Source organism: Gadus chalcogrammus, chromosome 17 (assembly GCF_026213295.1).
Source record: "Gadus chalcogrammus isolate NIFS_2021 chromosome 17, NIFS_Gcha_1.0, whole genome shotgun sequence".
NCBI lineage: Eukaryota > Metazoa > Chordata > Actinopteri > Gadiformes > Gadidae > Gadus > Gadus chalcogrammus.
In genome coordinates, this window is record NC_079428.1 from 6775555 (window position 1) to 6798984 (window position 23430).

Genomic DNA, 23430 nt, shown 5'->3' on the forward strand with positions numbered 1-23430 from the left:
AAGGGGAGGTCCGAGCAGGCGCCGTGATAAAGATCCGCGGCAGAGCGCTAACCTTTCATTCAAGTATAGACCGTAACGTCCGTTGCTTTGTATCACCCGAAGGATCCGTTAGCTGTTCATCATGGTTCGCAATATTGAAGACATGGTATGTTTTTTTGTTTAGTTAGCAGTGAAGTAATAACAAATGCATTTTTTTATGCAAGTAGCTGCACAGCCTTTTCGTGACTAATGTCGGGGTTTTGCTTTATGGCAGACGGAGAAACCGTACACGCGGCGTACGGTTACCGTCCCAAATATGACCCACGACACGGGTTATACAATTAATCTGAATTAGCAAATGCAGCCTTCGATCTAACGTTACCTTTTGTTCAGCGATGTCCCATCGACGGAAAACCTCCAGGTCGTTAATTTAGAAATCCACTTCGGTTCAATGCTAGGACCGGCGCGATCATCCCAATGTTGAGCTAAATCATGTTGGGCTGTGATCCAGCTGGTCAGGGTGTTTTTATCAATGGGGTTATATCTGATCGGGCGTACAGTAAAGTAATACACGTGTTATTTTCTACAACTTATTGTTTTTCGTCTATGCTGAGGGATGCATGTTGACAGCCCGCCCTTGCCCTAGCTAGGCACACGGGAGAGTGTTGAGGTCCATGCATGGTTTTGTGTTTTTATACAAAGCGAACCACGATTGTGTGAACGAAATTGAACCATCTTGTCAATAGCTGCGTCAAAGATGATGGTATGAGTACTTAATAACAACCAAGTACATAATCCGTGGGTGGTAACTTTTTATTATCCATTACAGGCTCTGTATTACCCATACATGGCTGTGCTCAATGTATGTTAGCCAAGTGTACAAGATGGCTAAACACCAACCATTTTCTCTGAGCTCGACAATGAGTCTATGGGTTCTTTAGACCCCGATTTAAGTTTTTCATAGGGGGGAGAGGGGTTGGTGAAAATAAGCTTATGGGTTTTATTTTACATTCATTCTACGCAAACGCCGCTAACACTCCCTGCTTTCATTTGGCAACTTGTGAGCTAAGTCGTCTTAATGTAAAGCGCAGTCTTCTGTACTAAGCAAGTTGGTGAACTCCGAGTTTGAGGTTGCTCCGATAGGATGAGTTCCAGTAATGACTAACGAGTAAATTCTGACGTTTATTCAGGAAGAATTCCAGGCTGCCCTGGCAGAAGCTGGCGACAACTTGGTGGTGGTGGATTTCACAGCCTCATGGTGCGGCCCCTGTAAAGTAATTGGCCCCAAATTCGTGGTAAGTAATGATCCCACAACATTGTGACTAGTACATCCATTTTGATACAGGGTTCTAAGTGGGAAGACCAAATTGTAAGGCTTCATTCAATCTTATTCTCAAATAACTCCGATTTATTTGTACAATTTTCTTATACCAAACTGACTTGACTGACACTTGATATATTCTCTGCTGCTGTTTGGATGAATGATTTGCCTGGCAGGCGGTCTAGTCCCGATGTCGTCCATCACTCTCAAAAATTTACTTTTTTTTAATCATCTTTGTCTGGCAGGCCATGGCAGCCCTGCCAGAAAACCGCAACGTGGTCTTCCTCAAGGTGGATGTGGACGAGGCTGCGGTAGGTCCTCATTGATGGTTTTTAGTATACTCGATGAGTAACTGAGGGAAAGTCTCCATTGCTGTCTAACCTGAAAGGGCAAGATTTAATCAGCTTGCAAATGTTTTTAAGATATGTAACTAGTCTTTATGCCCCCTCTCTGTGCCTACAGGATGTTGCCGCACATTATGAAGTGAACTGCATGCCTACCTTCCTTTTCTTCAAAAATGGCGAGAAGGTAAGAATTTGTTATTTAAGGAGCCGAGCCCCGATGGCACTTGGACTGGAATGCTTTAGACCACACCCTCCCTGGTTTACCTATTATTTTCCATACCCGTCCAACTGGTGGTGTGACTCGTGTGTCCACCATTGGTGAAACAGACTATTTACTGCTCTTCTTTTACTTTTCTTTTTTCAGATCGATAACTTTGCTGGGGCGAATCATATCCTCCTGGAGCAGAAGGTGGTTGCTATGCGGTGAAAGGACCACCCAAACTTGGAGGAACCACCACTTCTTTCCCGGTCCGAGCACGAACACCCACCTCCTCCACACCAACCGTCAAGACCCCTGCCCCCCCGCCCCCCAATGAAACGTCTGCAATACAGGCCGCCATCATGTTGTCATTATTCCGCTAGCAATAGTTGAACAATTATCCAATCTGTGCTTGGGACTTCAAATTTTACCTTTTTTATATATATGGATATATCACACATTTGCTGTTTTGTATTTGTTTTGTTGGTGGAATGAATAAAGACAACTAACATTGTGTGCCGGGGTTTTGTGGTCCAGTATTGAATACACCTTGAATACCTAGCATTCATTTGAAATGCTACTTACCTTTTTTAATCATTCAGTGCCATGTTTGATTTGAACTATTGAAGGAAACTATTTATTGAATGGCATTTTACGCTTTTATAAAAATGAATAGTTTACACATATACATTGGACAATCACATCAAATAGTTTTTACACATCTATAATAGCAGCATATGTTTTAAGCACTGTTTTTCTATATGAAAAATACAGTTTTAATTTACAAATAGCCGTTGCTTTACTTCCTCCGGTGACGAACATGAATGGCTTCCAATTGCGAAAATTATACAAAAAAAATTCCCCTTGACTGAACAGCTTATGTGGAGCACGGAGGCCTCTTCAGAAAGGATAGTAGCTTGATCTCCTCTTCCTGCAGAGCGAGGGGATGGGACGAGCGTTACCAAAACTTGACTCATGAGGCATTAGTTAGTACATTTCAGTACAGATCCACAAACTACTGCGGATTTCCATAACCCAGGATATGTTTTTTGCTAAGCGTGTTCTTTTCCCCCCGAGACATGCATTCGGAGCAACTCCTGGCCATTGTCTCCTGACTTAGTTAGCGGGTAACTAGCAGTGACGGGAACAGTGGGTACCGGAGGAATGCTGTATAACGCTCTAACCAAAGAAAGGGTTGAAAGTCCACTAAAGAAATCAAGATACCGTGCGATAACCTCACTTGTTTATGAGACTTTCACCTTTGTGTGTATTGCAAACATGAGCGTGCGCATGCGTTTAGTGCGTGTGTGTTCCGGCGTCACCTCGAACAGTCGTGCCCGCTCCAGCCCTGGCTGCAGTGGCATCGGTTTGGCCGTATGCATCGCCCTCCGTTCAGACAGGGCGCGGCGCACACCGCTGTGGAAGGAACAACACGGTCACACTGCTCAGAGAGGAGTCTGGAAGACGGGGGACTCAATGTGGGTTTGTGTGCTAACGGAATAAACCGGGGGTCAGGGAGCTCAGTGGATACGTGATCTAATCGAGGATAAAAAAAAAAATTTAGGCTTTATCTATTTTATTTTAATATTTCATTTTATTGTATGACAATGTTTCTATGTTTCTAAGCAATTTGAGTCTGCCTCGTTTATGAAAAGTGCTAAATAAATAAAATTGCCTTGCCTTGCCTTCATGTTTAAACAATGACTGAACAAATACTGGTCTGGTCCTTTGACCTCGTCAGTGATTAAAACTTCAGTAGTAGACGGAGCTCTGAGTAGGGGACGTGATCGAGGACATAACAGTGAGGCACTCGATAGGTCAAATGGAGAATGGTGGTGTACAGTATGTAGTCATGTGATTTGATGAACATCACAACTAAGTCGACTTCCTCAGCAGCTGAACAATGTTGATAAGGTTAACTTCTCCACACTACAATGTTGTGAAATCAATTCCATTGTCGATACTGGCAAGTCTGTACGGTGCCGATAAATGAGATCAACTCTAATCAGAGAGGTTAACGGTTTAGGTTGGATATGGCTTCATTGTTTAATCAGATACTAGTTATTCAGTTTGTCTTTCCAAGTCAACTATTATAAGGAAATCACCTTTACAATAATTACCAACTTTACTACGAAAACGTTCTTACAGTCATGCTGATCATTACATTTAAAATGTTTACATATAAGAAATAAGTCTTCATGCCAGCGGGGATGGTTTAGGGTGTCCAATGACAGGGAAGTAAGCCCTTGCATATTTCCCTAGTTTTTCATCTGCATTTTTTCAGCATAGCGTTAAGCATCCTAGCTAGCTGGTTTTAAACGGGGACTGGGTTAACATTGCAATTGTAAATGCTTTGCACCTATTTCTATGAATAACCTTACTGCACCGACAGCAATATATTGTCTCTCTTTCTTCTGACAAATGTACTTATTGTGAGTCGCTTTGGATAAAAGCGACTAAATTGCTAAAACTAAATTGCCCTAAATGTAAAGTAGAGGTGGATGTTATAAGTGCAAACATCAAGGGGCTGCCGTGTATTATTTAGCATGTATGAATTCACAGTATGAGGTGGTTACTCATCCTCAGGGCCCTTAAGGGCTGCCCCCCCCCCCCCCGCGCCTGTGTACGTGCAGACAGTTGAGTCAGCGATACGGAAACTGATGCCACCAGAGCTGATATGAATCCTACGTCACCATCTACTCTGTCTGTGTGTGTGTGTGTGTGTGTGTGTGTGGTGTGTGTGTGTGTGTGTGTGTGTGTGTGTGTGTGTGTGTGTGTGTGTGTGTGTGTGTGTGTGTGTGTGTGTGTGTGTGTGTGTGCACCGCGCACACACACACACACACACACACACACACACACACTAACACACCCATACTCACCGGTGTGGCACCGAGTGCCGGTCCACCCGTGGGGACAGGAGCACTGGTAGGGAGCCTTGCAGCGGCCCCCGTTCAGACAGGGCAAGATGCAGATGGCTGACGAGGGAGAGAGGAGAGAGGGCACCAGGGTTACGGAGCTGATACTACGAACCATGAATCATCACTGCTCATGACGCTGTAATCCAAAGCAACGTTTGATAAAAAAAGAATGTCATCCATCCGTACTGTAGGTGAGGTTTACAAGCTGTCACTTTGGTGTAATTACTTAGAAAAGGCTTGACCCCCCGTCTGCCTCGATACGGGCCGATTTAGCGTCAGGCCGCTCCTGACTATTAGTTCTCGAGAAATTAATGTTTCACTAACAATTCAACAGAATTCTGTGGCCACTTGTTTGCCCTTTAGCGAACGGATTTGGTCTGTCGACTAGGGATGGGAAACTACCTCCACCCACAGAGCTCTGCTTGTGTTTGGTTTGCGGGGATCCTCAGCTACATCAAGTGTTGCGTCGTGGGCTGTTATCGTGTTGTTTTAGGAAAGCGTCTGTTTCGGTGCGACAGTAAGGGACTCACGCTCCTCGCAGAACCGGCCCATCCAGCCCTCGGGACAGGCGCACGTGTTGGGTCGCTGGCAGGCACCGCCGTTCTGGCACTGTAGCCAGCACACAGCTGATGGGAGGGGGGGGGGGGAGACACACACATGCGCACGCACGCACGCACGCACGCACGCACGCACGCACACACACACACACACACACACACACACACACACACACACCACACACACACACACACACACACACACACACACACACACACACACACACAAGCATGCACACGCATAGTCAGTAGGGATACATGAGCTCTTTCCCACTCGGTACGGTACTGAGGTAAAGTCAAAGTAAAGGCAATGTAAAGTAAAGGAAGTGGATCGATCCACTTTTGACATTCTGAAATGGCCCAGTGTCTCCCACGGTCCCTCGACCCCGCGTGCGGTAGAAGACACACAAACATCTTGAAACAGTATGAGGGAAAACAAAAGCAGATTAGTCCGGGCGGATGCCTCTCTGGGCGTTGCTATTACCCCCCCCACCCTGCAGACCAGCCATGCAGTCAGTAATGCGAGCCTCGCCAGAGCCACGGTGCCATGCGCCTATCAAACAGGGGCACAGTCCAACGACGCACTCCCCTGAGGAAACCCCCAAGACGGCCCTCTACTCTGAGAAACACCCCCCACCTAGCCAAGGCTGGACATTAGCTAGTCAGCCGAGCCGCACGTATGTGTATGCTTTTAAAGTGACTTTAATTCTGTTTCAGGACCTTATCTTGATACCCATTCAAGATGTTCTTGCGTGGGGTAAATGCAGGTTTGAAGACGGTGAGAGCGTGTTCACTCTTTACAACCACAAGCTTGAGTGAGCCGTCCCATTAGAATGCTTGGCGTTTTCACTGATGGGAAAATGATGCTGCTTTTCTGCCCGAAACACCTATGCATGTCAAACGGCCGATCTCTGTAGGTAAATAAGGAATTCTTTATTTTTTTGGTCACGTCGACAGCATGGGACTCTCCCCTTTCCACTCTTATTGTGAGCCTGGCTCAGCCAGAACAAATAGAGAAGGCATTTCCGGCACTGGATATACTGGTCCTACTTCCAGATCCAGAGCACTGAAAACAAGTGGAAGTAGTAAGCGGAGCAGACCCGTGGCTGTTTTTGGAATTATTTGAAACTAATACGATTGAAGACCTCATCGATGAGAGGCTGAGCTATGAAAATAATCCAAAGCAACGTTTTATAGAAAAGAGAATCGTACTGTAGGTGAGGTTTACAAGCCATAATTTTGATGGCATTAGTTAGAAATGGCTTGACTTCGTCTGCCTCAATACGAGCCAGTTTGGCTTTAGGCCGCTCATGACTATTAGTTCTCGAGAACTTTATCTTTCGCTATCAATTCAATGAAATTTTGTGGTCACTGCTGATTTCCCTTTGGCGAACGGATGAGGTCTGTCGACTGGGGATGAGAAACACAGTACAGAGCTGTACCCCCACATTAAGGGCTAACGATGACCACAACCCCAAAGCCCTGAGTTGGTAAGGTGGTTAGTGTGCATATATGCAGACCCCAATGGAAGCAGGCGTTTGGGGTGGATGCACAGAGATGTTAGTGTCAACAATAAGCAGGGCTTGGCACACAGGCTTTGAGTGTTTTGAATATATGCGGAACACGTTTTCTTTCAGCTCCATTGTTATTATTGCTGGGTCACGACACGGTTGCATGTTTTGCATGGCTCATGTAGGAGGAACCAAACTAGTTGCGCGAAAAACTGGACTTTGGTTTGAAGAATGAGGAATAGCAGGAAAGACACGTAATAGCAGCCAAGGAAGCTAGGGCGCAGAGCAGAGGTCAAGAACAGTGATTAGTTGTACATCCTTAAAGGTTAGTGTTAGTTGGCATCCGATCAAAGCAAACTTTATTCACCATCCCATACACAATCCCACTCAAGACGCCGTGCTGTGAAACCCGCCTCGGCCTCGACCCCTCAAGACCCCTTAAGCAGGGGGCTCGCCACAGAGAAACAGAAACAGAAACTAGAGCCGACCTGTTCCCCAGAGGGCGTGACAGCCGTCGCCCGTCACACCAATCAGGACTCTGCTCTGTTGGCGCCCCGGGGCACACCAGAACCAATCAGAGACCAGGCCCTGGTACCGTGCCCTGGTACACCAACGGACCACGGCCATAACGAGTGCTCAGAGCGACACCAGAAGGCCCCACTGGGGGGGGGGGGGGGGGGGGGGCAGGGGGGGGTCAGCAGGCGGCGGCGGTGCGTCTCCTCTAACCATCAAGTGTATGAGAAAGCTGTGCGGAGACGGACGGACGGACGGACGGACGGACGGCCGGGGGGGGGGGGGGGGGGGGGGGGTTGGACGAGCTCAGCCGGGAGCGCTACCTCGGCACGCGGGCGGGGCGGTCCAGGTGCCGTTCTCCAGACACCGGCTCCTTCCGACGCCCTCCATGGCGTAGCCGCTAAAGCACGAGTACGCCGCCACGTCGCCGAACTGGAAGACCGCGCCCCGCACCACCCCGTGGGCCACGTGGAGAGGGGGGCCGCAGGAAACCCCTGTGGAGGGGGTCCCAACGCGTGTTAACACCACCTGCCTTGTAGCTCCACCGAACCGGTTAAGGGATGACGGTCAGCATACTCTAGTCCAGTCTAATGTGATGTACTATAATGTATTCAAACGTATGAGAACCAAGCCCCCATTGGTTGAGATCTGAACACAATCTATTTCGGACACTTGTGTTTCGCTTTTGCTTCCAGTCGAATGCTCATTTAGTTTCCATCCCTGTTCCTGGAGACGCTCCATAGGGGAGTGCCTTTTGTCTGCCGTCCACAGAGTCTAAGGCCCCGATCCCATTTCTACCCCTTACCCCTTCAAAACAAGGGGGAGGGGTAAGGGGAAGGGGTAAGGGGTAGAAATGGGATTGGGCCTAAGCCAACGCATTACCTCAGACTCTCCTTGCCTGCAGCTCACACCATGCAAAGAGAGGGCGGATGAATTGCTTATCTTAAGCAATTCATCCGGAAACCATCCAGAAACCATGCAGAAGACATGCCTTCCATGTTCCCAACATTTGTGGCTGTGAAAGGAGTAAAAAAATCATATACTGTATATCAGCAAAAACGCCAGTGGGTGACATCAGGATGTTGTGACAGGGTTACCTGATACCGACGTGTTCAAATAGTGTCCTCCCTTGGACAATATTGCGGTATTTCCCGTATTGAGTCGGTGAAAAAGCACAGATAACATGCAAATGCGAATGCAAACAAGCCTCATTGTGCGAATGGACGGCAACCGTTTCTTAGAGCGGGCATAAGTGTGCGTGACAAAAGGGGTTGTCATAGCAATGCCGAGAGCATCCCATAATTAGTCCGGCTGGCGCAGGACATGACAACCTTAGTGTTTGATGCAGAAACCTGGCTCTGATCAAACAGAGCGCGAGCGTGATCGAGAGAGAGAGAGAGAGAGAGAGAGAGAGAGAGAGAGAGAGAGAGAGAGAGAGAGAGAGAGAGAGAGAGAGAGAGAGAGAGAGAGAGAGAGAGAGAGAGAGAGAGAGAGAGAGAGAGAGAGAGACAGGTAGGAGAGAGAGAGAGAGGGATGAAGATCAGGGTTGACGGCCAAACCAGGGGAATTGGGAAACGTGCTGGGATGAGTGCGCTGCACGTGTGTGGGGAGACAGGTTGAACAAACAAACAAACACACAACCAACCAACCAACCAACCAAACAAACAAACACAACAGGTCAATCATGCGGCGAGTGCCCAACACAGCTGGCGTGCGTCCTCTCTGATTGGCCCTCGTGTTGAACGTCGGGATTGGGTCATGTGATCGGTGTAAAGTGATCCAATCACTGGGAGGAGAGATACGAGATATAGCCCCTGATCGTTCTACCCAGACAGAGGGTGAGGAAGAATACCACAGAAAGCAGCTCTGTGGACCAATTGGATTGCTTCAAAGTGATAATGGACCCCCTTGTCAGGGGGGGCGGTTATCACTTTGAAGCCTAGCGTCTGTATTCTTGTGTACAGTGAATGCAGTCTTATCTTTAAACGATATGGGGCCACTAGACTCAGCAGACACCGGCTTTTGAAGCAATGCGCTCATATGCATTTCAATAGGGTGTGTGTGTGTGTGTGTGTGTGTGTGTGCGCGTGTGTGCGTGTGCGTGTGTGTGTTGTGTAAAAGGGGAAGGTGTCATCTTGCATCGCAGTGACATCGATCGATGAGCTCATTCAATAATCAGGAAGAAGCTGCACTTTGGCTGTAGTAGTTCTGAAGAATTTAGCTTGTGTTGGGAGGGGCACTGGCGCACTTTGAATGCAGCAACCGCACCCCCCCCCCCAAAAACAAATAACTCAACAAAAAATCATGTAAAAAGGAACTAAACTACCCCCCCCCCGCCAAAATCTAATAACAACTCAAAAATCAAATTAAGGACAACTAAATTCAACTTAATCGAAACAATACAAAAATGAAAGAAATGATACAGAGATAATAAACAACAAAAGGGCCAGGCGTGTGCTGCCTACTTTCACACACGGCGCTGATGGGGCTCCAGGTCTGGTCGGGGCGGCAGGTGATGGTGCCGCTGCCCCGGGCCTGCTGGCCCTTGGGGCAGGTCACCGGCAGCGCCTGGCCCACGTGGAAGCCCTGCTGGGCCTCGCTCCCATTGGCCGGCTGCCGCCACCCCATGGGCGTCGGGCAGGATTTAGCTGTGGGAGAAGGAAACGATAGCAACACGTCTGTTTATTGTTTTATTTCTAATGAGGTGAAAAAAAAGGCGTATACGACTTTTTTTTTTTTATAAATTAATCGGCAAAAAGTTTATGCAAATGTTAATTCTGGCCATCTTATCCTGACCCTCATGGCCCCATGGTGTCAGCCTCTTAAGGGTCGCGACCCACAGGTTAAACCCCGGGTATTTATATTGTTGCCTGTCGATGTGTTTACAACGTTTGTGCATTGTCGATTAAAGTCTCTCTGGCCCAGCCCCAATGACAGTGATAGCCTTGAGATAGCTCCCCGGTCCTAGCGTACGTCTCAGATGGTTTCCTCTGGACGTCTCCGTCTGTGTGGTGAAACTCAGCGATGCCGTAATGCACCTTGCCTGCAAAACCGCCACAGCCCCTTAGAGCTGCCTTACTCAATGACTTACTCAACCGTCCAGTGCAATGGATTTGATGCAACGGGAGGAAGATAGTGCAGGTTTTTTGACCGCCGTCCGACCGCCTGCCGACGCCTAGGTATTGTTTGTCTTGGGACATTTTTTAGTGAGATGATTTATCGTACATTGACAGACCAATTATCAATGACTGATGAAATAACACAATGGACCTGTGTGTGTGTTTGTGCGTGGGTGTTTTTTACTTTGGAATCAAGACCTGCTCAACAACATACAGAGTAAAATACAGAAGTCAACCCTAGCAAAATAAGCAGAGCCTACATGAATTTGTTACACGACAACAAGTGTGCGTGCGTGTGTGTGTGTGCGTGCGTGTGTGTATGTGTATAAGTGTGCACGCTTGTTTGCGTGTCTGTGTTGGCGTGCGTGTGTGTTACAGTTTGATCCCCTGTGGGTGTGTGTGTGTGTGTCTGTGTCAGCGTGCGTGTGTGTGTGTGACAGTCTGATCCCCTGTGGGTGTGTGTGTGTGTGTGTCTGCGTTCAGCGTGCGTGTGTGTGTGTGACAGTCTGATCCCCTGTGTGTGTGTGTCTGTGTGCATGTAGTGGGAGCTCCAGGGCCCCTACGTTGGCAGGTGGGGAACGGGGACCTCCAGCGCTCCCCGTCCAGGCACACCACCAGGGCGTCGCCCGACAGCGAGTAGCCCTCGTCGCACTGGAAGTTCAGGGCGTGGCCGGGGCTCAGGCGGTGCACGCGCACCCAGCCGTGGGGTACGTGGTCGGGCTCCACGCAGCCCCGCGCCCCTGGAGGGAGACAGTCCAGGGAGGGGGAGGGAGGGCGAGAGGGAGGGAGGGTTTAAAGGTGTTATGGTACCGTGTTGACGGCCTCCTACACCTCTGAGCTGCAAGGGGTCCAGGGCGTTTATGACTGGGACTCAGAGATGTTCACAAGTCGTTTGTTGGAAGGCCAAGTCGAGGCTCAAGGCTTTGAGCTCGAGTCCAAGTCGAGGCTCAATCTTTGAGGGGCAGGTTCAAGTCAAGTCTCAAGTCTCTGGCCGTCTGGTCTGGTAAGGGATAATGTATAGAACGCCGGTCATTATCGGGAAAACGTTCTATACATTATCACGCTTATTACTACTTTGGCTACTTGCCAAAAGGAAAAAAGTAACTTCACACGGTGTGTCTTTTTACAATTCATTTTTTACCAGCAATCGTAGGGTTGATCAGCAGAGAAATAGTCTGCCAAAGACGTTGACGTGACGTCGCTTAGCAACCGAGGCCTCTGGGGTTGATAAGTTACCGGACTACTTGCGGAGTGATACGACAGACGGCAAAAAAATCCACTTTCCTTGACAGCGGTCATTATATATCTTAGCAATGGTGAATTGTCACAAAATTATTCACTGCTGGAAGTTTTGAAGGCCCATGCAAGTGAACGGAGCGTTCCCCAGCATTGAGGAGAGCCGTGTCATCAATAACGATAGTCACATTCATTATTCGATATGCTACGTGACTCCGACTATTCGACGATCGTTGCCCATCCCTAATAGAAATACATGAATAAAGTTAGGTTTAAAAAGCAATAATTGCATGACCTGACGAGTCTCGAAGCTCGAGTCAAGTCTGAAGTCTTTTGGGTGGAGTCGCACGTCAAGTCTGAAGTCACCGTTTGTGCGACTTAAGTGCAACTCGAGTCCGAGTCTCAGACTTGAGTCTCCATCTCTGCTGTGACTCATTCCTTTTTGGATCGATAAAAAAAAAAAAATCATATAAAAAAAAAATCATATAATGAGTCTCTCGTAGTCATGTGAGACTACATTTCACTTTCTTGTTTCGTCGAAACCAACATAATGCCGAGTTTCCACTGCAGGGTGCGGAACGGATCGGTTCGCAAAGTTGCGGTAGGGAGGGGGCGGTATAGCCCAACTCAGATCCGATGTCGCGTTTCCACCGCCGACAGTACCCTTTGTGGTAGGCCGGATGTCGATTGCCGCGGCAGCTACGTAAACATCGTAAACAACGTCTTCCTCCCCAAGAATGCAGACGAACGTCTCCACCTCCTTGATCGCCCAAGCAAGCGTTTTACGCGACATGTTAATTGTAAGGAATAATACCTCGAGGCTACTGTTTGTTTGTTTTTATCCCCACGTCACCCGGAAGTGATGATTCTGTCGACCAATCAACGGAGGGGGTGTGTAGCTAGAATTTCCCGGGACCCTTTCAGGCGTCTCGTCTCGTTTTCAGTACCCCAACGGTGGAGGTCTGAAAACGAGGCCAAAACGGGTACAGCCAAGTCCGGGTCACGCCCACTTTTGGCGGTGGAAACGCAACCCGTACCGCACCTTTGTGAACCGATCCGTTCCGCACCCTGCAGTGGAAACGCGGCATAAAATAACACAAACAGTTGACTGTTTTAAGAGGAGGGACCATTCAGCCCCGGGCCTTATGTTGCTCAAATACCACAGCTAATCAGATTATAAAACTACTCCCAACTACTCCCAAGAAAATCAAAATGACATAGTTTTTTTACCGTTTGTCTATTACAGCTAAACAGTTCGTACACTTTCGTCATGTTCATCCTGAACGCAACAGATCCCTTAGTACTAAAATGTCTGTTATACTCATCAGAATACTTGGGAGTGTCCTCTGCCACCTCTAGTGACCAGAAATCAATGAATGCATCAACACTATTTAATATCTACTTCATTACAAAACCAAACAAAAATAAAAAACACAGCCATATAACAAACAGTGTTTAGCTCACTGCCTCACCGTCACAGCTGGGGGCGGGCTCACTCCACGTGCCGTTAGCCAGGCAGGTTAGCGCCTCTGGACCAATCAGCTGCAGGCCGGCGTCGCACACATAGCTGGCCTTGTTCAGGAACCCGTCTCCCGTGATCTCAGAGACGGCGTGCTTTACAGAGGGGGGGGGCCCGCATGACAAAGCTGGGGAGGGAGAGAGGTAAGTCCTAGTTAAGCACAGCATTCCAAGACGCCATACAGCGGAGACCGGTCCCCACTAGGGACCGGCTCTGCCTGGGACATCAATCGAGATCTACAACCAACCGGTTCACTAAACATCCACCTGGGTCCTGGTCACCGGAGGGGCCCAGTGAAGCCCCCTAGGTGGTGTGTCCAAGGAGACCCTGCTACAACTAATGTTAATGAAACTAAATCGATCTTCACAATCTATTGTCTTTTTATAATACCATTGTGAGCGCAGACGGCCGACTGGATTGTCTAGACAGAAAACAGGTGCTTCTAGTGTTTGATCCGCTGGTTCCTGGCTGTCCTTCCCTCCGCCCTCCTCCTATCACTACCAGCTGACTCACGTCTGCACACTGAAACTTAACACCCGGTCAAAGATACCAGCAATATCGCCCCAACGTACGTCTTTGCCCACATTAAAGGGGCAGTGGAAAGAAGACTTGGTGTACTGCTTTATGTCATATAAAACATAGAACTACATATTAAGCCTTTATATTGGAATCTTCTGGACATGAGATCCTATTTTCTATATTTAGCTTCCTCCTTATTTATTTCAGATCTGCTTTGTGAATGCGGTGATGTCATAGGGTCGTCGCACTGTTGACACAGTCAAAAGCACGTGTGGGGGAAGTTACGCATTATGCAAACATCACGCGCACACACACACACACACACACACACACACACACACACACACACACACACACACACACACACACACACACACACACACACACACACACACACACACACACACACACGCACGCCTACCAACACAGTGTGGCTGAGTCCCACTCCAGGTTCTGTCGTCCTGGCACGTTTGTATGGGATCCCCCTGCGTTCAAAAGATAAATAGAAACACAACCATAGTCTGAAGAGAGGCCGGGTGATGTCTGAGCTATCACCGAAAACAAACACCAGTATAACAGGACACCACCCATACCCCCGCCTATTGGAGGATAAATATTTATGAAATAGGGTCTGTCACCGTGAGGGAGAGAGAGGGAGAGGGAGAGAGAGAGAGAGAGAGAGAGAGAGAGAGAGAGAGAGAGACAAAGAGAAAGAGAGAGAGACAGAAATAAATAAAGAAAGAGTGACTCAGCGGTTTTTCTAATAAGTAGTTCTCTGTGACAGCGCTGGGTCAGTCACATGACATCCCTCTCCCGCCCTCCCGCCCTCCCGCCCTCCCTTCCTCTCTCTCTCTTGTTTTATTCTACTCTACTGCTCTGTCATTCACAACACACACGCCTCTATTGCAGCGTGGGTCTGTTGTCTGGGAGGAACGCTGGGTGTGTTGTGTGTCACTGACCAACGGGCTCTATGGTTACCATTGTTGTATATGTATTCATTAACAAAACGGCGGCAGCTCGCGCGCTCATACGTCTTGAAACACCCTAATAAGTCCCCAGTCCCAGCCCTCGCCCGCTGGAACAAAGCAGTGGACTCAACTGTTCAGTGAGGTTCATAGTTAACACCAAACCCACTCCATTGCAGGGAGAGAGAGAGAGAGAGAGAGAGAGAGAGAGAGAGTCAGATAGAGGGTTCAGGAGTGACATACTTCTTTATATCCCCCTTTTTTTAAACAACATTTATGTTTCAAATTTTGTATATATTTCTCTTTATTATTTGATGTTGCTTCCACTGCTTTGGCGATGTCAATGTTCATTTTCAATGCCAATAGAGCTTGTTTTAGTTGAAGAGCGAGGGAGACAGAGAGACAGAGAGACGGAGAGAGAGAGAGAGACACAGAGACAAAAAGAGGAGAGAGAGAGACAGAGACAGAGAGAAAAGAGAGAGAGAGACAGAGAGAAAGATATGGACACACAGAGAGGATTGAGAGTGAGACAGAGAGAGACAGAGACAGAGAGAGGAGAGAGAGCGAGGGAGAGAGACATCGAGACAGAGAGAGAGAGAGAGAGTCGAGACAGAGAAAGAGGTATACTGCGGGGCTTCCCTACCTTCATCTCATAGCCGGGCAGGCAGGTGTACATGATGCCATCGCCGTAGTTGTAGGCCTCGCCACCGCTGCCACTGCCCTCCAGCACGCCATTGGCCAGCGCCGGCGGGTCGGGACATGTGACCGCTCGACAGGAAACGGAGGAGAGGCTGGGAGCCCAGCTTTTGCCCGACTGTCAGGACAAAACAGGAAGTTAGTCATCCCTGACACACAATCCGGGAATTTGAGGCTTTCTCAGGGAAATAAGGGATTTTTCACCGCGGTCACCACTTTATTGAAATGATTCACCCGAAATAGAATTAATAATATATTATTATTTATTATATTATACGACCACACGGCCTCACCTGGCACTGGATCAGCGCCGGGCCCACCAACAGGAACCCGGGGGGGCACGAGAGCATGAGAGAGCCCCCCACGGGGGTGGGGTCGTCCCCGGCCACCACCAGGTGGGCCACCGAGTGCTCGGGGAGGGGGCAGGGCGCGGCCTGGCAGCGCGGCCCCCGCCCGGACCAGGTGCCGTCGGCGCTGCACGTCAGGGGGGCGGCGGGCGAGACGAGCGCGTAGCCGCCGTCACACCTGCAGGGGGCGGCAGAGAGCGGCGACGCCAGGGAGTGAGGAGAGGGAGTCGTTCTCCAGGTGGTGTTTCTTTTGTTATGTTTTGCTACACTGCTAGCAACGTTTGCCTCAAAAGACAGAAAGGGACAAAATCAAAACAAGAAGTCGTTCCCCGACCAACCTGGTGACGGATCAGCATGCAAGACACACGACAACAAATAACTATTCACAATCGACAAAGACAATCTCGACATTTGACGGCATTTTAGAAGGAACAACACTTGAACGACACTTAAAGCGGCGGGTTGGTCTTGGTCAAAAGGCGCCATGCGTTAACGAACCTCGGTGCATGCACACACGGCCCCGCGTCTCATTTACCTGTAGGTAACATGGCTTGAAAAAGTGAAGGTCTCACCCACGACGTGAGCGTGCGCGACGCTGGGCGGCGGCCCGCAGCTCACGGGCTCGCAGCTCACCCGGGGCTCCCCCCAGCGGCCCGCCCTCCCGCAGGTCAGCAGGGCGTACCCCCTGGCCCGGTACCCCGGCAGGCACGTGTACGTGACCGTGTCGGCGTGGGCCGTGCCGCCGCCCTGCGTGACGGCGTGGGCCACCGAGGGCGGGGCGGCGGCACAGCGGCCCCGCGAGCAGGCCGGCACGCCGGGGCTCCAGGCGCCGCCGGGGCCGCACACCGCCTCGGAGGGCCCCAGGAGGCGGTAGCCGTCGGCGCAGCGGAAGCGCACGCGGCCGCCGCAGGCGTTGTCCCGGCCCAGCACGGCGCCGAAGCGCAGCGCGGGCGGCGGGCAGGCGCAGGGCAGGCACCGGGCACGCTGCCCTCCCACAGGCCGTCGGCCGAGCAGCGCAGCGTGGGGTCGCCCGCCGCCTCGTAGCCCTCGAAGCACACGTACTCCACCACCGCGTCCACGTGGAAGCTGGAGCCGTTCAGGTAGCCGTGGCTGATGTCCTCGGGGGGGTCGCAGCTGAGGGGCTCGCAGAGGGGCGCCGCCCCCCCCCAGCGCCCGTCCGCCTGGCAGGCGCGCACGGCGTCCCCGCTCAGGACGTAGCCCTTGTCGCACTCGTAGCGGACCGAGCCCTGGGGGCCCGCCGCCGCGCGGCCGTTGGGGACGGCGGGCGGCGGGCCGCAGCGCTCCGGGACGCAGCTGAGGGGCCCGTGGCTCCAGGTGCCGTCGGCGCGGCACAGCCCCACCGCCCCGCCTCTGAGGACGAAGCCGGGCCGGCAGCTCAGGTCTACGCGCTGTCCGTACGTGAAGGAGTCCCCGCTGACCACCACGTCGCCGGGCACCTGGGGGCCCCGCAGGACAGCGGCTCGCAGCGCGGCTTCTCCCCGTCCCAGCGGCCCTCGGCCAGGCAGGTGAGGGTGTCGCCGCCCTGCAGGCGGAAGCCGGCGTCGCACTCGTAGCGCAGAGCGTCGGGGTAGGCGAAGGAGGCGCCGCGCGCCGCGGCGTGGGCCACGGGGCCCGGGTCGCCGCAGGAGACGGGGCGGCACTCGGGGGCGTCCTCCGTCCAGTGCCGGCCCGAGACGCACTGCCGGACGGCCTGGCCCACCACGAGGTACCCCGGGGCGCAGCTGTACGTCACCCGGCTCCCCAGGGAGGTGTCGCTGACGTTCAGCCAGCCGTGCGGCGGCGCCGGCGGCGTCTGGCACTCTGCCGCGCGCACGAGGGCGCCGTCCCGTTCCAGCTGCCGTCCTCCTGGCACAGCAGCGTGGCGTGCGCCGTGAGCTCGTAGCCCGGGTGGCAGCGGTACGCGATCCACGTGCCCTGGAGGAAGCTCAGGTCCAGCGGGGAGTCCGACGCGGCGGCGGCGGCGGCGCCCCCGGACGCCGGGCGCTCCGTCACCCGCACGTACTCCCCGAAGTCGATGTGGGGCGGGAGGCCGCAGTCCGAGGGCACGCACACGGGGACGGCGCTGGACCAGCCGAACTCCTCGCACGTCAGGTGGCTCTGGCCCACCAGCTGGTAACCGGGGAAACAGCTGTAGAAGATGGTGACGCCGAAGCTGTGCTCCAGCCCCTCCACGAAGCCGTTGTCCAGGGGCTGGGGCGCCGTGCAGGAGATCCGCACGCAGGCGGGCGGCTCCGCGTCCCACGCGCCGCTCGTCAGGCACCGGAGGCTCTCGGGCCCGCGGAGGCGGTAGCCGCGCAGGCAGGAGTAGGCGGCGGCGTGGCCGAACTGGAGCTTCTGGTACGCCACCTGGCCGTTGGCGACCGGCTCGGGGGCGGCGCACTCCACGGGGCGGCAGGACGGCAGGCCCCCGATCCAGAGCCCGCCGTCGCCGCACACCAGCGTGGCGTTGCCCACCAGCGCGTAGCCCGGCTTGCAGCCATAGCGCGCCGTGCTGAGGTACATCAGGCCGTGCACGTCCAGCACGCCGTCGGGATCTCCGTGGGCTGGGGGCACTCGGTGGAGACGCAGCGGGGGCGCGGCGTGCTCCACTCGCCGCTGGCCAGGCACGCCACGCGGTCCCCCCGGCTCGGGGTGAAGCCGTCCATGCAGGAGTACGCCACCTCGGCGCCGTGGTAGAAGGCCGCCCCCGCCGGCGCTGCCGGCGGTGCGGGGACGGCGTACGCCACGGCCGGCGGCGGGCCGCACGCCACACGCTCGCACGCGGGGAAGGTGTCGTTCCAGCGCTGGGCGGCGGTGCAGCGCAGGACCGGTGCCCCCCGCAGGACGTAGCCGTCCTCGCAGGACAGCTCCAGGACGGTGGCGTCGTCGTCCGGGCCCCGCAGCACCAGGTGGCTGCCCTCCAGAGGGGGCTCGGGGCACCGCAGCGGGGAGCAGCGCGGCCGCCGGCTGCGGTCCCACTGGCCGTGCTTCAGGCAGGTCCATACCGCCTCGCCGGCCAGCTCGTAGCCCTCGTCGCACGCGTACCGCACCTTCTGGCCCGCCTCGAAGGCGGCGCCCGCGCCGGCGTAGTGCCCGTGGACCACGTCCGGGGGGGGGTCGCACTTGAGCAGCACGCAGGACGGGGGCTCCGTGTTGGACCACTGGCGGTTGGCCTGGCACGTGCGGTCGGGGCGGCCCACCATGCGGTAGCCCGCGTTGCAGGCGTACGTCACCCGGCTGTTGTAGGTGGACCGGCCTTTGCTCTGCAGAGAGTGGAGCGTTGGGGGGGAAGAAGTTAAGACTTTTTTTCACCGTATTAAATAAACCCCAAAAAAGAAAGCTAGATAATAAACAGGGGTATCAAAGTGAGGAACCTGTTGTCTTTGATTCCAGCCCAACAAAGTATGACAATTCTCTGTCGGCGGCTTTTCATTGAAGTGTTGTTCTTAAATCACTGACTAGCGAAGAGCCCAGTAGACTTAAGAATGAATACTTGAAACGCCGCCAGGGATAAATCCCTGACCTCAGCCAACCTTTGAAACAGAGGTGCCAATCGGAGTAAGGGCTCTGAGATTAATTAAATTTTGGTTGCGATTTAGACTTTTGGGTCAAACGACCTCCAAACTAGTATAATCGAGTTGAAACGATATACATATATATATTTTTTTTGAAAACAGCTGGATGCATATTTGTACATTATTTCAATTTCAATATTATCTATTTATCTATCTATTTAACATTTTATGTATCTTTTTAAGGCAAAATGTCGAAGTTCTCAGAAATCTCACTAATGCTGAATAAATTAAACATGTCTTCAAACTCAAAAATAGTCGTTTGAATGATCCTCATTTCAACATTGACCAAAACAATGGAGATTATGTGTTTTCCCATAACCACGCCGCCCTAACCGGAGGCGCACGGTGCGCGGCCCCCACCTGGATGTATCCGTTGCGTAGACTCGGCGGGGGCAGGCAGGCGACGGGGCCGCAGGTGGGCAGCGGCCCGCCCCACGCCCCGTTGGCCTCGCACGTGCGCCGCTTCTCCCCGCGGATCAGGAAGCCCCGGTCGCAGCTGTACGCCACCACGGCGCCGAAGCTGTAGTCGCTGCCGCTGACGTAGCCCCTCTCGATGCCCTCCGGCCGCGAGCAGCGCACCGGCACGCAGCCCACCTCCCGCGGGGGGGGCTCCCAGGCCCCGCCCACCAGGCAGCGCAGCGCCGCCGTGGTGTTCAGCACGAAGCCCTCCTCGCACTTGTACGCCACCTCCGTGTTGCTGGCGTACTTGGGCTTGCGCACGGCGTCCAGGACGGCGTGCGGCAGCGCGGGCGGGTGCAGGCAGAAGTTGGCGATGCAGCGGGGCGTCGGCAGGCCGTCGGGGGGCGTCCAGGCGCCGCGCGCGTCGCACACCATCTTGGAGTTGTTGCTGGCCGTGTAGCCGTCCTTGCAGTAGTAGTTGGCCGTGTCGCCGTACAGCTGGTGGCCCTCGTAGGGCTCGGCGTGGTCCACGGCGGGCGGGGCGCCGCAGGAGCGCGGCACGCACTGGGCGGAGCTCTCGCTCCACCGGCCGCTGGGCAGGCACTCCCGGGTCTCGGGCCCGATCAGGGTGTAGCTGGAGGGAAGGGCGGGGGCGGAGCCATTAGAGGATTGGTTGCGGTCGGGGGATTCCCTCGATAAAGGGTCAGGGTTAGGGTTTAAAGATCAGTTCTAATGAATAAGGAAACAACTAAACGCAAAAATGTATATTTTCCTCAAGCAATTGAAGAACCGATAGATAGAATGACGAGTGTATATATACAAATATTCTGTCAAGGTACCAGTAGGCAATCATATCCCAGTCCGAGACTTGACCTTTTAGAAGCCCATGTCTGCTTTGAGTCATAACTCAATAAAAAAACAACATAGACATCATTTCTAGTCAAGCTATCATTTTTGTTTGTTTGTTTATTGTTGTCAATTTTTACAAAAAAAATGTAATGCTTTGTAAATGTTGTAAATATAAGACTATTGTATATGAATAATTTGAATGCGCATTATGTAAATAGTTGTTTAAAACTGAAAAACGCATAGCAGATAATTACGAGCAGTGGAACAAGGGGTGGGAAGTGTCTGTGTCCTTTTAGGACACAGACACAGTCCTTTTAGGACACAGACACTGCATTTACTTTATAATATCGTTTATGACACTTTATAACTATTGTTGTTTTGTGTCATGTGTATTTGTATGATGTGTCATACTTGCTTTCCTTATTTATTTATTTTTGTTACACATAAAGAGGAAATGAATGGATTTCAGCAGCATTGCCCTTCCCGTGACCTATCGCTCCCCGAGCAGACTTCCTCTACTCATCAGTATTGCTCTTCCCGTGACTAAGAGCAATACTGATGAGTAGAGGAGCTCTGCTCGGGGGGGTTCATCCCTCAGTGTTGTGGGGGGCGGACATCGGCCGGATTTACCCTTCTTTGCAGACGTAGCGCACCTCCTCTCCCAGGCTGTGGCCGTCGCCCGCGGTGACGGCGTGCGTGAGCGGGGGGGGCTCGGGGCAGAGGACGCCCGTGCAGCGTGGGAGGGGCCGGCTCCACTCGCCCGTGGCCTCACACACCAGCTCCGAGGCGCCCTGGAGCCTTCGGACCGACACACACACACACACACACACACACACACACACACACACACACACACACACACACACACACACACACACACACACACACACACACACACACACACACACACACACACGTCAAGTCGGGTCCATTGTGTTTATGTAGTGCTGGATCAAGGAGTGATGGGAGTGATGGGAGGGATGAGAGTGATGGGAGTGATGGGAGGGATGAGAGTGATGGGAGGGATGGGGGATGGGAGTGATGGGAGTGATGGGAGGGATGGGAGTGATGGGAGGGATGGGAGTGATGGGAGAGATGGGAGTGATGGGAGGGATGGGAGGGATGGGAGTGATGGGAGGGATGGGAGGGATGGGAGTGATGGGAGGGATGGGAGGGATGGGAGTGATGGGAGTGATGGGAGTGATGGGAGTGATGGGAGTGATGGGAGGGATGGGAGTGATGGGAGTGATGGGAGAGATGGGAGTGATGGGAGTGATGGGAGTGATGGGAGGGATGGGAGTGATGGGAGGGATGGGAGTGATGGGAGGGATGGGAGTGATGGGAGTGATGGGAGTGATGGGAGTGATGGGAGTGATGGGAGGGATGGGAGTGATGGGAGTGATGGGAGTGATGGGAGTGATGGGAGTGATGGGAGGGATGGGAGTGATGGGAGAGATGGGAGTGATGGGAGTGATGGGAGTGATGGGAGGGATGGGAACGATGCTATTCCTCTTTCTGTGATCCGTCTCTTGCTCCCCCCTTGTCCTTTGGAGGGTTAACCTCCAGGGACGCTGAGGGGTGCACTGGGGGCCAAACAGGGCAGACTATGCACACAAACACAGGCTCTGTTGCACTCCACTGTTTGGTCCTTGACCATAGAAGTGCATTTCCGTTGGTTAGGGAGTCAATCAGTCGTTAAGAAAGTCAGTCCGTCAGTTAGCCGGTGTGCCGTTCAGTCAGTCATTCAACAGAGCCTTTCTCAAAGGCCTCAGCGTAGGAGGAACACTGATGTCGATCACAACACTTATTATGGGTCTGCTCCTTTATGGGGCACACACAGGAGACCTATGTGCACTAGTGGGGTCTCGACCTGCTCTGGTACATAAAGGAGCACCCTGGATCAGTGTTAGGAGCCAGGCCCGTGTTGGTCCTACGCTGACCCCTCTGCAGAGAGGGCGCATTGGTTAACAGTGAGCCATTCGATACTTCATCAGCCAATGGCGGCGGGTCTATTTGTTGCACCTGTAGCCGTCGCCGCAGGTGTACTGGACCACCGCCAGGTAGGTGGTCTCCTGGAGGGTGTAGTGGGCGCGCTGCACCGACGGAGGGTCGCCGCACGACACGGGGTGGCAGGAGGGCGGAGAGCCACTCCACCTCTGGCTGGAGAGACACTGGAACTCGTAGGGGACCTGGGGCAGGAAGCCCTTCCTACAGCTGGGGGGGGGGGGGGGGGGGGCACGCAACACACACACACACACACACACACAGGCAACGCACACACACCACACACACAAGCACGCACACCACACACACACACACACACAGGCACGCACACACACACACACACACACACACAAGCACGCACACACACACACAGGCACGCACACACACACACACACAAGCACGCAAGCATGGTCAAACACATGCACACACACACACACGTAGAAGCACATGGATAAACAAGTTAAAACGAAACAAAACCCGTCCCCTCCCTTCCGGATTGGAGCCAGGAAGAATGTGTGTCCCATGACTCGCACACAATCACACTCCCCTTCCTTCTTCCACCCAAAGGAAGACACACTCGTACAATTTCCCGCTAAATCGCATAAACTCGATAAACGTCACTCCTCCTTTTCAATCTTCACATCGCCAGTGTAACAGTTGTGAAGTCAACTTTGAAGAGGGGCGAAAAAAGCATGGAGCACGTCGAGTCTGGTTCCCCCTCCTTCGACGACCATACACTTATTCACACACACACACACACACACACACACACACACACACACACACACACACACACACACACACACACACACACACACACACACACACACACACACACACACACACACACACACACACAC

The 23430-nt window shown here is 52.7% G+C and overlaps 2 protein-coding genes across 2 annotated transcripts in view; one reads left to right on the forward strand and one right to left on the reverse strand.

The window, feature by feature from the left end:
- Positions 1–31: 31 nt before the first annotated feature.
- txn (thioredoxin) lies at positions 32–2372 on the forward strand. Its single transcript, XM_056575462.1, has 5 exons — positions 32–145; positions 1170–1274; positions 1546–1611; positions 1763–1828; positions 2009–2372. Exons 1-5 carry the CDS (start codon positions 122–124, stop codon positions 2069–2071), a joined length of 324 nt encoding a protein of 107 aa, XP_056431437.1. The 5' UTR covers positions 32–121; the 3' UTR covers positions 2072–2372.
- Positions 2253–23430, reverse strand: part of svep1 (sushi, von Willebrand factor type A, EGF and pentraxin domain containing 1) — a 49719-nt gene continuing 28541 nt past the window's right edge. Inside the window, 19 exon segments of the mRNA XM_056575415.1 lie at positions 2253–2774; positions 3166–3259; positions 4723–4818; positions 5292–5387; positions 7666–7836; positions 9808–9990; positions 11025–11201; positions 13170–13343; positions 14157–14220; positions 15344–15514; positions 15690–15921; positions 16279–16720; positions 16723–17202; positions 17205–17570; positions 17573–18292; positions 18295–19006; positions 19679–20351; positions 21197–21364; positions 22589–22780. Coding sequence (XP_056431390.1) covers positions 2744–2774; positions 3166–3259; positions 4723–4818; positions 5292–5387; positions 7666–7836; positions 9808–9990; positions 11025–11201; positions 13170–13343; positions 14157–14220; positions 15344–15514; positions 15690–15921; positions 16279–16720; positions 16723–17202; positions 17205–17570; positions 17573–18292; positions 18295–19006; positions 19679–20351; positions 21197–21364; positions 22589–22780 — 5242 coding nt within the window. The 3' untranslated portion in view covers positions 2253–2743.